Consider the following 14,922-nt stretch of genomic DNA (forward strand, 5'->3'; position numbering starts at 1 on the left):
TCCAATTTGGATTATTTGATTATAAAAGAATGACGGACCACCAAATATTTTAATTAGGCCACCAATGACCACCAAAACGACCATCAATCGATTAGGTATGATAAAAAGTTAAAAAGTTAAAGTTGTCTGGCTATCTTCACTGAGGTCACTTTCTGCACTTCTTGAAAATTCTTATTGGATGATATTTTTAAGTAAGCAATGAGAATCTGCACTTTTTGGAAAGTACAAAAAGTGTAGTTAACGAAAAGAGACCTGTGCCTCTCTGTTTATTGCATGCATTTGATCGAGACACAACATGCTCTCAATGCTCTCGTCTTATTTTCGAATACAGCTATAGCTCTTCAGAACACGTAAAACTCTTGCTCAAACGGACCTACCGATTTGGTTTTTTTGAAAAACTGTTGACTATCAAACGTTTTTACAAGTCTATCAAACGACCATTAAGTTAACGGTTGGAAGAAGAAAAAGTTTGCAATATTGTCTAATTCAATGGATACACCGATCGAGGAATCGATTGTACTGTATCGATTGAGAACTTCGAATCGCATATGGTGTTTTTTATTTTTTCTAGCAATCGGGGGACTATCAAACGTTTTTATTAGTTAATTCATAACTATTAAATGGTTCTTGATCAATTGAGCCCGTGAAAAGCTAAATACGATTAAAAACAAATGCCGGCGAACTTGACACCAGATTTTTATTTTTATTTTCTGAAAAAATTATTGACTATCAAACGTTTTTACAAAACAATCAAACGATTGGAGTAAGAAAAAGTTAAATAAATAAAAGTTGGACGGCTAACTTCACACAAGTAGCTGTATACTATGTCATCTGTAGTTTTTCACGTTGGTAACATTGTGAGTTAACCTGTCAGAAGTGAACCAGCAGATCTCGGCTGACCAGAAGACGATTAGTACACGCAATTTACGATCGAGCAATTTTATCCAAGCTCAATTTCAAAACGAAACCAAAAATTCTCGTAGACGACGTCTGTCCGGAATTCATATTCTCGGTCCACCTAAAAATAATATTCCAGAAGCGGCTTGGTATGCGGTGGTAAACATCGACAGGTGAGTGCGCGCTTATTGTCCTCGAAGCTTTTTCTTTTTAAAAATCTCGTCAAAATAAAATTAACTATGATTCCGAATATTTGATTACGTTTTATGATTATAGAGCTATAGCTTACTTTCATTAAAATAATCTTATGTAAATGAACGGTCTGATTTTTACTGCTATTTATTTCTTAAGAATATTTCCATGAGGACGACTTCATGTAACGGAATCAGTCTCATTTTCTTATTCCTATTTTTTTTTTGGGATCGCTTTTGCTTTTTAATAGATGTTTGATATCAAGTGTTTACTAATAGACTTGAACTTTTAATCTCAATATGAAGGATGAACAGAAAAAATGTTTATAAATTAAATAAATATAAGATTGGCTAATTATTCTATGGAATAAAAGAAGCATATTTATATAAAATAAATAAGCAATTGACAAAATCTAATTCAATTCGGTTATTTTGCATTGTCAGAATACCCTATTGAATTAATATATGATCGTATCCATTGATTAGTCACACATATATTTGTATATAAGTATATAGATTAATGTATATATACATATATAGGTAAATATAAATATATTCCCCATATTATTACTTTGTAATATTGATTTTGAATGATTATCTGTTTTTTAACAATGATTAATTATCTGCATAATAATTGTTAAATATAAATTTCTTTCTTAATAAACTTTTTAAATGTCACATATGCAATACTTACCATTTAAACGGTACAATAGAATTTTCAATGGTTAATATTATTACTAAAACTCTTTTTCAGTGCAGTAAGAAGTATGTAAAGTATAATCAGGATAAAGGTAATTTAAGTGGTTTTTGTGATTCTACACTGCAAACTATTTATCATTGAAACCCAGTTTGCTCTGTTTTTTAATACCATTCTGTATGAATGTATTTATGTAAAGAAGGCCAATGTACAGTTAGTAGTTTGTTCCTCAATCAATTTTTTAACATATTAGACTTTCCAGGAGAATCGTAGTAGCAAGTAGTAACACTGACGCTGACCAGACAAGCTCACAAGAATAGGATGTCAGGGCATAGAGGCTCTGGTGGGGCTGGGAGTCACCAAGGTGGTCCTCCAGGGCTTAAACAGATAGATCTTGATCAAATTTGGGGTGATTTGAAGGAAGGCATAGAGCAAGTCTATAACAGACAATGTATGTCCAAACCAAGATATATTGAGCTCTATACGTATCCTTTGCAAATCTTCCTGTGATAACTATCTTGATATAAAAAGATTTTCAATTTATTCTGTCCTTACTACTACATAATTATTATCATAGACATGTGTATAACTATTGCACGAGTGTACATCAACAGCTTACAAGAACTTCTACAAAAAGTAAAAAGGGCCAAGTTACAGGTGGCGCACAACTGGTTGGTTTGGAGTTGTACAAGCGTCTTCGAGATTTTCTTAGGAATTATCTTATTAGTCTACTGAAGGTAGAAAATATTCGTAGGTGTATACCATGATAAACATACAAGGCACTCAAGCTAATATTATTTTTCTTTTCTAGCATGGTATCGACTTGATGGACGAAGATGTTCTTCAATTCTACACGAGACAATGGGAAGAGTATCAATTCAGCAGTAAAGTCTTAAATGGTGTGTGTGCTTATCTAAATCGTCATTGGGTCCGTCGGGAATGTGAAGAAGGGCGTAAAGGAATATATGAGATCTATCAACTAGCGCTAGTTACGTGGCGAGACAATTTATTCAAGCATCTGAACAAACAAGTATGTTGCTAAAAAATTATAAGGAAAACATGTTGCGTTACAGATTAATTGTAAAAGTCGATGTCATTATAAAGAATATTACGCTTAGGTGACTAATGCAGTATTGAAGCTGATTGAACGAGAACGGAATGGTGAAACGATAAATACGCGTCTGGTTAGTGGAGTAATTAATTGTTATGTTGAGCTAGGTCTTAACGAGGAAGATCCTGGTGCCAAGGGACAGAATCTTACAGTTTATAAGGATTCCTTTGAAAATGTCTTCCTTGAAGACACTGAACGTTTTTATACTCGCGAAAGTACCGAATTTCTTCGTCAGAATCCAGTTACAGAATACATGAAAAAGGTAATTTTATTTATTCTATTTATTGTCTCCTAATTTTGTTAATGCCATTTTTCTTAATAATCACTTCCTAAAATAAATACTTAATAGGCTGAACAAAGGTTACTGGAGGAACAAAAACGCGTTCAGGTTTATTTGCATCAGACAACCCACGAGAGATTAGCAAAAACGTGTGAGAAAGTTTTGATTGAAAAACATCTGGACATCTTTCACTCGGAATTTCAAAATCTACTGGATGCAGACAAAAATATTGACCTAGGAAGGATGTATCAGTTGGTTGCGAGGATACCAAATGGTCTTGGTGAGCTGCGAAATCTTCTTGAGACTCACATAGCCAATCAGGGTCTGGCAGCCATTGATAAGTGTGGTGATTCAGCCGCAAATGTAAGTAAATTATGGGATGTTATTTATCTGTTTTTTTTTTCTGCTAATATGAGTTTAATTATAATCTTGACATGTATCATGCATTTGTTCGTTATATAGTGTTTTCTCTTTTTAAAGGATCCTAAGGTATATGTCAACACAATATTAGAAGTTCATAAAAAGTACAACGCCTTGGTCTTGGTAGCATTCAACAATGATAGCGGCTTCGTAGCAGCTTTAGATAAGGCTTGTGGTCGATTCATTAACAGCAATTCAGTAACTAAAGCTGCAAATAGTAGCAGCAAATCTCCGGAACTTTTAGCAAGGTATTGCGATCTGTTGTTAAAGAAAAGCAGCAAGAATCCTGAAGAAGCTGAGCTGGAAGATACACTTAACCAAGTTGTGAGTTTTTTATATTTGTAATCTTTTTTTCGCCGTAATATGATTTGCTTACTGACGATTGATGCTTTTCTCATATAATTAATAAAAATTGTGCTTCAACGAATAAAATACTTTCAGATGGTTGTATTTAAATACATAGAGGACAAAGATGTATTTCAAAAGTTTTACAGCAAGATGTTAGCGAAGCGATTAGTGCAGCATATGTCCGCTAGCGATGACGCTGAGGCTTCTATGATCTCGAAACTGAAACAAGCCTGTGGATTCGAGTATACTTCAAAATTGCAACGCATGTTCCAGGTACAGTACTCCTTTTGATCTCTTTTCTTTTGTGCTTATCCTTAGTCATTTCCAGGTTCTTATCAGTTATCCAAGAATGTTACAAGAGTTAGGGCGGGTCTCGTGCGTTTAAATTAGCTTTCAAAAATAATGCAAATGCTTTGAGTAATGATTTCTGATAAATGTGTAATTATAGCAGTCTGTTCGCAGGATATTGGGGTCTCAAAGGATCTGAACGAACAATTTCGAAGGCATTTGACGAACTCAGCAGAGCCATTGGACATTGACTTTAGTATCCAAGTACTGTCGTCTGGTTCTTGGCCATTTCAACAGTCTGTTACATTTTCCCTGCCTACGGAGGTGAGTTAAATATATTTTATTAGTATTTACTCATTCAAAACACTTCGTAATTATATTCTCTCCCTTATTATAGCTGGAACGATCTGTACACAGGTTCACAACCTTCTACAGTTCTCAGCACAGCGGAAGAAAACTTAATTGGCTGTATAACATGTCTAAAGGGGAATTACATACAAATTGTTTCAAAAACAGGTACTTTCTGTTATTTGTTAATCGAAAAATTTCTATTTTTACATTTAATGTTCCTTATTCGATCTTGTTTTCAGATATACGTTGCAAGCATCCACTTTTCAAATGGCTGTTCTTCTTCAATACAATGGAGCCACTATGTGGACAATACAACAGTTGCATGATGCAACACAAATTAAAATGGATTTTTTATTACAGGTGAGTCATGATGCTACGTTCAGTTATTCACTTGTTCCGGCTTAAAATTGCTGCTCAGTTAGTTTTAATACATTGAAGTATGGAGCATATACAAGGTGTTCTGTAACCTTCAAACAAGAACTATATCCATTAAATTTGGCGTGAAAAAAATATATGTCATAGCATTAGAAGTGAGAACAAATTTAGCAATGTTCTTCTGTTCGTTATTTCATCAGCTACAATCGACTTTCCCGTACTTGTTCCATCTCCAACAAGATTACAAATTATTTAAAATAAAAATATTTAAAAAATTATTCTCAAATTTAACAATTGTTGCAGCTATTTAAAAAATTATAATCAGCATTGCATTCTATGCATCTTTTCAACAAGATGTTAAAAAGTTTACAGATATCAAATTGTTTTCAGCATTAATTACTTTAATTCCCCAATGACGAATAAGTACACAATATTTCCTTATCTCCTCTGGCATATTTCTATGGATTAGAAGTGATAGAACAGCAGCTATGATCTGCTGTATTATTTTTCCTACAGGTCATTCAAATTCTTCTGAAAGCTAAATTGTTAACGGCTGCCACCGATGACGAGACGGAATTAACTCCATTATCCACAGTAGAGCTTTTTACTGGATACAAAAAGTGAGTAGTTCACTATTTTTTCATTTTATGATTCAATTTTTTAATGTAAAATTTGTCAATTTGATTTATTATAACGTGTCTACATATTTTCGTTAAATTTCTGACTTTAGAATTTCAAATGTGTTCATTACTTTTTGAAATGTTTGACACAGTTACAAATTTTCATCAGTAGTTCAAAAAATTATACATGAAATTGTCAAGCATTCATTTAACCCTTTCGTTACGATAGTCCGCACCGCGCACGCTCTCCCGTAGAACGAGGTGCCGCGCCAAAAGTGTACATACACATATATAGTATATAATATGTAGCGGGTGACTATAGTCATCCGTGATGTGTAGTGGGCGTTTTGTGACAGGTGATTTATAGTCACCCGTCGTATCGCAAGGGTTAAAAATGTCGAAAATTTCATTATCCATGAAACACGGTATGACGGTACAAACAATCAGTGATTTTATAGAGATAAACATTCTAAGTTGTGTAAATTTCGATTCTAGGAGAACTTTAATCATTGTACGTGTATGAATTAGCGAATTAGTCTAAATTGATCGACTTTTCATTATAATTGCCAAGTTTGTCGGATTTGTTCTACAGAGGTATTTTAGCGCATGTATAGTGGATTTTTCTACCATCGTCTTACATTCTTATTATCACGTTTGCTTTCCTCATTTTCGTTTCAGTATTTCTAATCGAATTTCAGCTTAATTAAATGTGAAATACAGTTAACCCTTTCAAACATCATGTTTTTCTTCGCATTTAAAATTTTTAAAAATTTGTTTTCTGGATTTCTTTTTGTTGCACAATCTGAATCGTAGGTAACAAATTTTCATAATTCAAATTATTGGAATTTGAAAATTTTGACTTCAGATTCGGATATACTGATCCAAAATACTCTTAGGAAACAAGTATAAAAGATATTGAAATTATATTTTTCGATTCAGAGTAAACAATATTAATTTTCACATATTTTTCAATAAATAAAAGTTTAATAATAAAAAAGACCCAAAAATTCGATGAAACTCCTTAAACTTACTTTAAACTGTCCTAAATATTTATTAAATTTACCGAAATACCTAAGTATTTACCTAAATTTTCCTTTTAATATTGAACATAGTTTAATATATTAGGGAAACTGGAGAGAAATCCATTATTTTACCTTTTTGTTAAGATAAAAAATAATGGATTTGTGTCCGGACCCCTAATAAAATGAATTTCATCTTTAAAAAAGCACGTATTTTTATACTTTTTTTTCTTTATATTATAGTACTATTTTTATTAACAATTAGTAACTCTTTATATTTTTTGTACACTTACTCATATTCTAGGGACATTTTTGAAACAGAAAACCGGGTTTTAATGTCAATAAGTTAGCTAAAAAATTAAAAACTGAATAGATGAAATGTATGCATGCATGTATATGGGTTAATGAATGAAAAAAAATATATAGAATAATAGTAAGTTTATCATTTTATTTGTATTTGCAACCGACTTTATGATGAACACCAAAGCTTAACTGCCTAATCGCATTCTACAAGAATCTAGGTGCATTTTTAATTGATGATCTACATCATATGGACGGCAACCATGTGTTTTTTATGTATTTTTAAGCAGGGGAACTTTGAAGTATTCATCTATGCAGATGGCAATCGTGAAAATTTTGATTGCACAATTTTAAGCCACTTACAATTTTTCTGTTCGTCCATATTCTTGCGGCGATATATTTAAAAGGTTCTCTAGAATAAAATTTATCAATGCGTTAGCATTTCCATTGTGTTTTTCAAAGTACGTAAAAATAGCATGATTTTGTATTGCAAATCACATCGCTTAGAATTATGATCATGATTATGCAAAAACAATGCATAATTTTAAGTAGTTTCTTGTTCTAAAACAAAAATCGATAAGTTTATGCATTGATAATTTTTACATTGGACAACTTTTTACGCTTTACACTGCAAGATGAATACAAAATTTTTAAGTGTCTTATGGCTAAGTTTTTCACGTTCGGATAAAATTTATCTTGCGGATAAACTCCTAAAACATTAAAATAATTGGTTAGCTGGGGATTTATCCGCAGGAGAAGAAATTGGCCATTAAACCTGCCAAATCGAAATGCTTACTATTGTCACTTTCATAGAGGAATATTCCGAAGTTCCCTTGCTTAACACTAAACTACCATCGACCGGTCATTTGACCGTTTTAAAGTCAAAAATACGTTTATAAAAAATTGTTGGCATGTTTAGTGTTAAAAATGTGAACACAGGCCCTTGTAGGCACCGGTGAAAAGAGAACCCATTAATATATTTTAGTAACGACAACGTTTATTCATGTGTGTTGCACGTTTCGAAAAACACAAACAATAATATCACAGTGGTTAACAAAACAACGTAGATGCAACGTTCGTGATCGTGACATCCTTGGAATGTTTTGTTCCGACAAAAAATGCCAAAAGAAAACACATGGTCATCATCTTTATGATGTAGACTAACAATTAAAAATGAAACTAAACTATGAAACGCAATTATTCGGTTACTTATTATTCTCTTCTGATTCTAAACGCCTTTTAGAGAATAACTCGCTCGCTTACGGAAATAGAGCGAATAGAAAACTTTCGTGTTTTGAAAAATAATAATACAATAAAACTTAAAGCAGGTTTAATAAAATTTATAAACTAGTTCAATAAAGATTCATTCGTATAATAGACTCTAAAAGAATTTTATATAAATCTTAAGAATTAGTATCATTTAACTGTAATTAAGTTCGCACGTATGCGGAACCGATGCCACATCCTTGACCAAGTACGGGATTTAGTTACCATTACTATCTAGCACTACTGCTTTTTTTTCTGCAAAATATATATAATTATATTGAATAACGTATGTTTGTGGTTATATAGTATCTCATGCATTTTATATCTTCCATTCCATAAATATTATACGTTTGTAATATGTTTAAACCAGTTGGATATCATTGATGCCTTAAGGGAGGAGGGAGATACATGTACATACAATAGAAGGCCAAGAATAAGCCAATTTTGTGAATTTTTTCATATAAATTTTTAATTAATATATTTGAAATATTACAACCTTAATGTAAAACTTTTTTTCAAATTTTTTGAAATTTGTACAATATATAATAGCGCAGATATACTACATTCTGTAAAGCAGGTTAAAGCGGAGGTGCCCTATTACTGGGATCTGTATCGTCGGCAATTTTGATCTGTAACAACGAGCCCGATAACGATGTTCTTCATAAACATGTATTATTCGTAGTTGAACCTATGAAATAAGAGAAAATTTCGAAATTCATAAATTTGTAAGTTTTGCAACAAAAATTCGAGTTTTTTGTGAATATTTTTCTTTTTTTTTTTGCATTAAAAAAGTATTTTTGTCAATAATTTTTTGGAACATGTAGGTTTAACTTCGAGGTATTTGTATACTATAGATATGTGAAAAATTTTAGCTAGATCGGTCAAGTATTTTTTTTGAGTTATTTTTTTCACGAGTTTCAAAAATGTTACTTTGAGAAAAACGCGCTTAAAGTTTCGATTAACATGGAACGTGCTGAGAGGCCGGCGCAGATGAGGATCCTTCTTAAGCTATAACATTAATATTACGCTGACTTTCAATTTCAAACTTTTTAGGTGTATTCTACACATAATTTACTACATTAAAAAAAAAAATTACAATTTTCTTGATCCTTTACATATATCTCCCCCCTTAAAAGCGCATCTCTGTAAACAAATATTTTTGCTGCTATGGTTCACATGACATTTATATCTCAGGGGGGTTCTTGAGGTTTCTGAATTCGAATTTGATTTAAAAATTGACAAATTTAAAATGGTGAACCCGATGACTTCTAATTCAGTTCTAACCATCGACATGCATGTAGTATGGACTACGCGATCCCTACTTTAAATCCTTTGGAACAGTGACCATTGAAATCAACAAAGAGGAAATGAGGTGGCAGCCAATCGCTCTCATATTCTAATGCTCCTATTGGCTACGTTCTTTATACTTTCGTACAACGGCTGCCAATTAGAAAGACACAGGGCTTGGCCGCCATCAGTCGCTATCTTTTTCTTTCAGCCGACCATTTTTCATATGCCTATGCGCAGTCCATATTATACGTCAATGGTTCTAACAGTTTTTTCTTCGCTGAATCTAAATTTGAGGCTAAACTATTCAAAATAAAGGTCGCATATTGGTTATTAGCGAAAATTAAAACAAATATGCAATTTTTCTTTTCAATAGACGTATAGCATATTAGAAACATTCCATTTAACTTTAATTATAAATTACTATTTTCGAGCGATTCTTCTACTTCTACACACCTTCTATAGTATGCTATTAAATAAAAAATTCAGATTCAGTTATCTAAAAAGCTGAGAATAAAATTTCGATGTAAATTTGAATTTTCGGCATTTTAGACGCCATATTGGACTGCATTCGAAATACATACATTTTGACTTTTGAGTCATCATTATCTCCGATATTCAACACCGCCAAGTGTATATCATTGCCTGAAATAAATGATTTATTGAACAAAAACATTTTTGACTAGATGCGTGAAATTTGGCTTTACAACAAGGGTTAATTTGTTGTCCTTTTGTATCACCAGTTGTCAAGAATAAATGTTTGTCATAACTTGGAATACGTTCTTAAAAGTAGATTATATGTCAGTGTGACTCCACTAGAGAATTGACAGACCCCAGTAAATGGATGCTTTTACGTAAGTTATAATATATAGTGATTTTATCATGGGTGTCCGTTCGTTAGAGGCATATTTTAAAGAGTTCATTTACTGGTGTATGTACTCTACTATGTGGTACATTATGATTTTATAGCTAAAATCTAAATGTAACATTTCTTTTAATGTTTGTATGCGTCTTATTATGACCCAAAATGCTAAAACTTGAACAAATTTCACGTTGTCACTAATATCTGGAACGTAACACAATTTCGTTTGAATATAAATATTCAGTTTAATGATATAGTAGGACCTCCAGTAAGTTAACCTCTAGTAAATCAATGCGTTCCAGTAAGTTAAGAAACGAACTTCCAAAAAGTTAAGATTGAGACCGTTCTACCTGCTCGGTAGGGAGACGAGATACTCCCTCCATTTTACTACCTGTGTTGAAACCCTCGTGGCTGTGAAAGTGACAGAGAGGTAACACGGAGGCAAGCTTCGTGCGAGACAGAGACCAATGGTCTCTCCCCACTGTACTAATTCTCCCACTTAAGCATCGAAGGGAAAGTGGGCAGGTACTTAGGCAGATAGTAAGGGAATTAACTTACTGGAAGAGGTCTAATCGGACTAGCTCCCGAGAGGTTAACTTATCAGAGGTGCTGTACATATAAATTTTCTTCTCGGATCAAAAAAGATTATTACTTAACCCTTTCAATGTTTGCAGCAAAAAATTAAGAGTAAATATCAACATGCAAATGAAGACAGAACTCAAGGTAGAACAGGAAACAACTCATAAGCATATAGAGGAAGACCGAAAGCTTTTGATTCAGGCGGCAATCGTCAGAATTATGAAAATGCGAAAGGTCTTGAAACACCAACAACTCGTTGCCGAAGTACTCAATCAGCTGAGTTCTAGGTTCAAGCCGAGAGTTCACGTCATTAAGGTAAATATATAATTAAACCCGAAAATGTAGTAAGATCATATAAGTGAAAACAAAGTTTCCTTGCATTGGAATCAATCAAATGTTTAATAACGATATTCTTTCAGAAATGTATAGATATTTTAATTGAGAAGGAGTATCTGGAGAGAACAGAAGGTCAGAAGGACACCTATAGCTATCTGGCATGATCTGCCGAATCGATACAGCGATACAGCAGTAACCATATACAACAGAAAAGAACCGGGGACTGTGACCCCACAATGCTAATGTTGCAGCACACCTTACGATATTTATTTATGTCGCAGCTAATTCTTTCCTATTCTTTTGTTCTTAGCTCTTTTTATTTCCTTTTTTGTTCTAATCGTGTTCCGCCTCCCCCTGTTTAATCCTGCATATGGAAGTCATTGTACCCTGTGTTGTGTCCGACCGCATTTAGAAACTGGTTTTTATAATTGTTAATAAAATTATTTAATAGTCATGCCATAGAAGTGTTTGCAAAACGCCTCTGTCATTTATTCTTCATTTATGATTTTCTTTTCAATGCGCTCCGCTATACTTCTGATCAATGGGAATAAAATCAATGTCCCTTCTTATACCTAATTTCAAGTTCATTAAAACCAGTCTCTGAACAATACTTATTGACCAATAATGGTACTATTTTCGTTTGTTCATTTCATCTTATTACTTTCGAACTTCATTAATTATTCATTATTATAATTTCCGTTAAATAATTTGATACTGCAAGATTATTTAATAAAAGCAAGGTGTTATAAGTCTTTTATTTAGGTTCTTTCAAAGACGAACAGGCTTTTTATTGTAACACAGTTAAGTTTTTTCTCCGTGCTTTAGTGGGTTTTTTTCTAGAGACATTAAATGTGAAACATGGGTCTTTTGAGTGGCATTTGTTGTAACAATAATCACTCGATTTTTTTTAGGAATTCCTTTTTTTCTTGTTTAACTGTTCAGCCACCTTCTTTATATGCTAAAAACCGGTTTACCTTGACTCAAAATTCACAGAAGTCTTGCTTTCGAGAATAACATTTAAGACCAATCAATTTTTTAACAACTTGAAAATCATCATTTAGGCCGCCATTATATCTGCTTCATTTTCATACATTTTACGATTAAAACTTTAAAATATACTTAAATGAAGATCCCCGTATAAGGAAAGTGATAAAATAAATATTTTAACGAATTAATGAAAATAACGGACAAAATGGTCTTGCTTCTCACGTTATCATTCCGTGTACCTGTACACACATGAAATAGTTGAACGAACAGTAGTCTTCAGGATAATGAGATGAAGTTGTATTTACCGTTATATTGCGACACTATTGTCGCCGAAGTGCTGGTGTATGTGAAAGGGAAGGAAGATTCAAAAAACTTGTTTTTGTGTTCCCATAAGTTCTTATTTCATATCCTTCCCTGCACATTAACAATAATTTTGTACGGCACCTCGTTCAATTGTTCTGTTCGTTTTCTCCGGCACAGAGAACCTGTTACCAGATGAACTTCACAAAATTTTCTAGGAGGTGGGATCAAAGTATTATCAAAATGCGTGGGTTCAATAACATTCTTGTTCTTCTGTCTTCTTTCTAAAATCTAGTAGCTGACATCGTGCAATAAAAATAATAAATAAGAGAGCGCACACCAGATGTTATAGTTTTAAGAAACAGCTTGATCACACTCCGTTGTTGCGTCTAAACGCGTATTGAAGAATCTCGTTCTGATCCGAAGAATGGCGCGCGAATTACAATACGTTTTATTCTTAACATGGTGAATTAAACAAGATTTTTGGCAAATGCTACAAATCAGAAAATGTTCGAAGGTCGCAGAAAAGGAAAAGTTGTGCTCTTGCTTCGTTACCGAGAGGTGAAAAACAGCAAAAAAGACAAGAACTATGGCGAGTATTACTTCGTGTCCACTAGATTTTATTATAATTTTTTTTTAATATCTGGAAAATATGCGATTTACAAATATAAAAGAAGTCATGAGTTTCGCTATGTTTAAGTGCACAATGGGGTCAATTCCAAGCTGTTACGCTGATTGACATGATTTTTTAAAATTAATAAAAAACTACAATATTGACACGCTGATCTGATATGCTATAAGAGAGTCGTTTTATTTATGACGATGGAAGACAACTAAGAAATGGAATACGCGACATAGAGTGGGAAACAAAATATTGAAAAATAATAGTAGCGATACTGTGTTTTACAATCTCATGGCACAGCGAGGGTTTTGACTAAATAGCTAGTCTCTAGAAAAGGTCTTAATTTTTACGTATTTTAATATATGAGATGTACATCAAGATATATAATATACAGGATTGTTCAGAAGTACTGCACTAATACGAAGGTAGTTACGGCATATAAATCAAATTGACAGGCTCAGTCAATCATTGCAATGCTCCTGAATAACCCTATATACCCGGTTATTCAGCACAAATACACCCGATCAATATGGTATTACCATGTGAGCTGATGTGCTAACTTCTGATGGTGCGTTTGGGCTGAATAACATGATGAATTCGTGAGGAGACGATCCCTTAAAGTGGAGCAGATGTCGCGGTCTGGCTATATGTATATTATATTGCGAAGCAAAAAAAAATGAAGTAACTATATGAAGTGTCGATTGTCCCTCAAATTTGATTAGTCTCTTAACTGATCAATAGGCGCATAAATTCCAACGTCTCACTCTCACTGCTATGTCACTACAGGTTGAGTCGTATCGCGTGAGAAAAATACTCATAGAATGCGTGATTTCGCGGGTTAAGAAAGAAAAATATATACTTGTTACAACTTCAATAAGCTGTGGTATAAGCAATTCCATTTGATTTAAAAAAAAATATAATTCTGGCATTTCAATTATATCAGCCATAGTCCTTCTACAAATTCTATTTTAACTTACTAGCGACCAAGCATCCGATTTTGTCCCGGTCTTGCAAAAAATCAAACCAAAGCTTTACTTATTCTAGAAAATTTTGAAAAACTTCGTAGTTATACTGCAACATTTATGTATTGAGGTGGAAAAACTTGTTTCCACAAAACAATTTTTTTGTTTATACGAACAATTCTTTATCAGCAGCTGTTTAACCCGGTTTAAACAATTTACATTGAGCAATGTCTATTTGCAAAAACTTTCGAGGTAAAGCTATCATAATTACGGATCTGAAGTAAAAATTCAAAAATAAAAAATGGCTGACCCTAAATAGTCATATTAAAAATTGAAATTGTTTGATCCACATGAAACTTAGTTCTTGGAAGATTTTACGGTCGCTGGTTCTGAATTTGATATCAAAATATCATTAACATTTTTCATGATAGCATTGACATCAATAACGTTTTTTCTATTAGTCGCCAACTCATCGTTGACGTTGCACAACTTTCATCACGAGGAGGCCGATGAATGGTGCAGGTTACTGCTACAATAAAGATCTCAATATCAAAAGTCTTTTTTGTGAAGTTTCCTCACTTTCAGCCTCATTCGTGTGGCAACTTATATATACCAATGCCTATTCCATCCCCCCTTAATGGATGTATTGACGTTTTGTACAAATCGACGAGATTGTAATTCTTTATTAGTAGTTTTTACCTCATGTGAAAAAGGAACATATGTAAATAAATCTGAAATCATTAAAAAAAAACCTCAAAAGCAGAATTTTATATTTCTAGAGGGCGCATTATGAACTTGGAAATTAGAGTCCCTCTAGTAAGAGT

At 33.0% G+C, this 14,922-nt stretch overlaps 1 protein-coding gene across 3 annotated transcripts; it reads left to right on the plus strand.

Annotated features, from left to right (window-relative positions):
- Window positions 1–840: 840 nt before the first annotated feature.
- LOC107270491 (cullin-1) lies at window positions 841–12,844 on the plus strand. Of its 3 annotated transcripts, none has more exons than XM_015745548.2 (14): window positions 841–1,070; window positions 2,039–2,270; window positions 2,363–2,522; window positions 2,597–2,815; window positions 2,904–3,158; window positions 3,246–3,539; window positions 3,657–3,920; window positions 4,038–4,217; window positions 4,407–4,556; window positions 4,630–4,748; window positions 4,823–4,943; window positions 5,475–5,578; window positions 10,987–11,206; window positions 11,311–12,844. In XM_015745548.2, the coding sequence occupies exons 2-14, from the start codon at window positions 2,107–2,109 to the stop codon at window positions 11,389–11,391; spliced, it is 2,331 nt and encodes a 776-aa protein (XP_015601034.1). In that variant the 5' UTR covers window positions 841–1,070; window positions 2,039–2,106; the 3' UTR covers window positions 11,392–12,844. The 3 variants fall into 3 exon arrangements, with proteins under 3 accessions (XP_015601034.1, XP_015601035.1, XP_024943642.1); XM_015745549.2 differs by having other exon boundaries at window positions 2,048–2,270; XM_025087874.1 differs by lacking the exons at window positions 2,039–2,270; window positions 2,363–2,522.
- Window positions 12,845–14,922: the final 2,078 nt, after the last annotated feature.

The sequence above is a fragment of the Cephus cinctus genome, unplaced genomic scaffold, assembly GCF_000341935.2.
Source record: "Cephus cinctus unplaced genomic scaffold, Ccin1 Ccin1_scaffold0779, whole genome shotgun sequence".
Lineage (NCBI taxonomy): Eukaryota > Metazoa > Arthropoda > Insecta > Hymenoptera > Cephidae > Cephus > Cephus cinctus.

Bases quoted from the DNA above. Each gene is read 5' to 3' on its own strand.
- LOC107270491 (XM_015745548.2), top strand. From the start codon at position 2,107: ATGTCAGGGCATAGAGGCTCTGGTGGGGCTGGGAGTCACCAAGGTGGT. The intron at 3,540-3,656 runs GTAAGTAAATTA...CTCTTTTTAAAG, and splicing joins GTGGTGATTCAGCCGCAAAT to GATCCTAAGGTATATGTCAA. The intron at 4,944-5,474 runs GTGAGTCATGAT...TTTTTCCTACAG, and splicing joins AAATGGATTTTTTATTACAG to GTCATTCAAATTCTTCTGAA.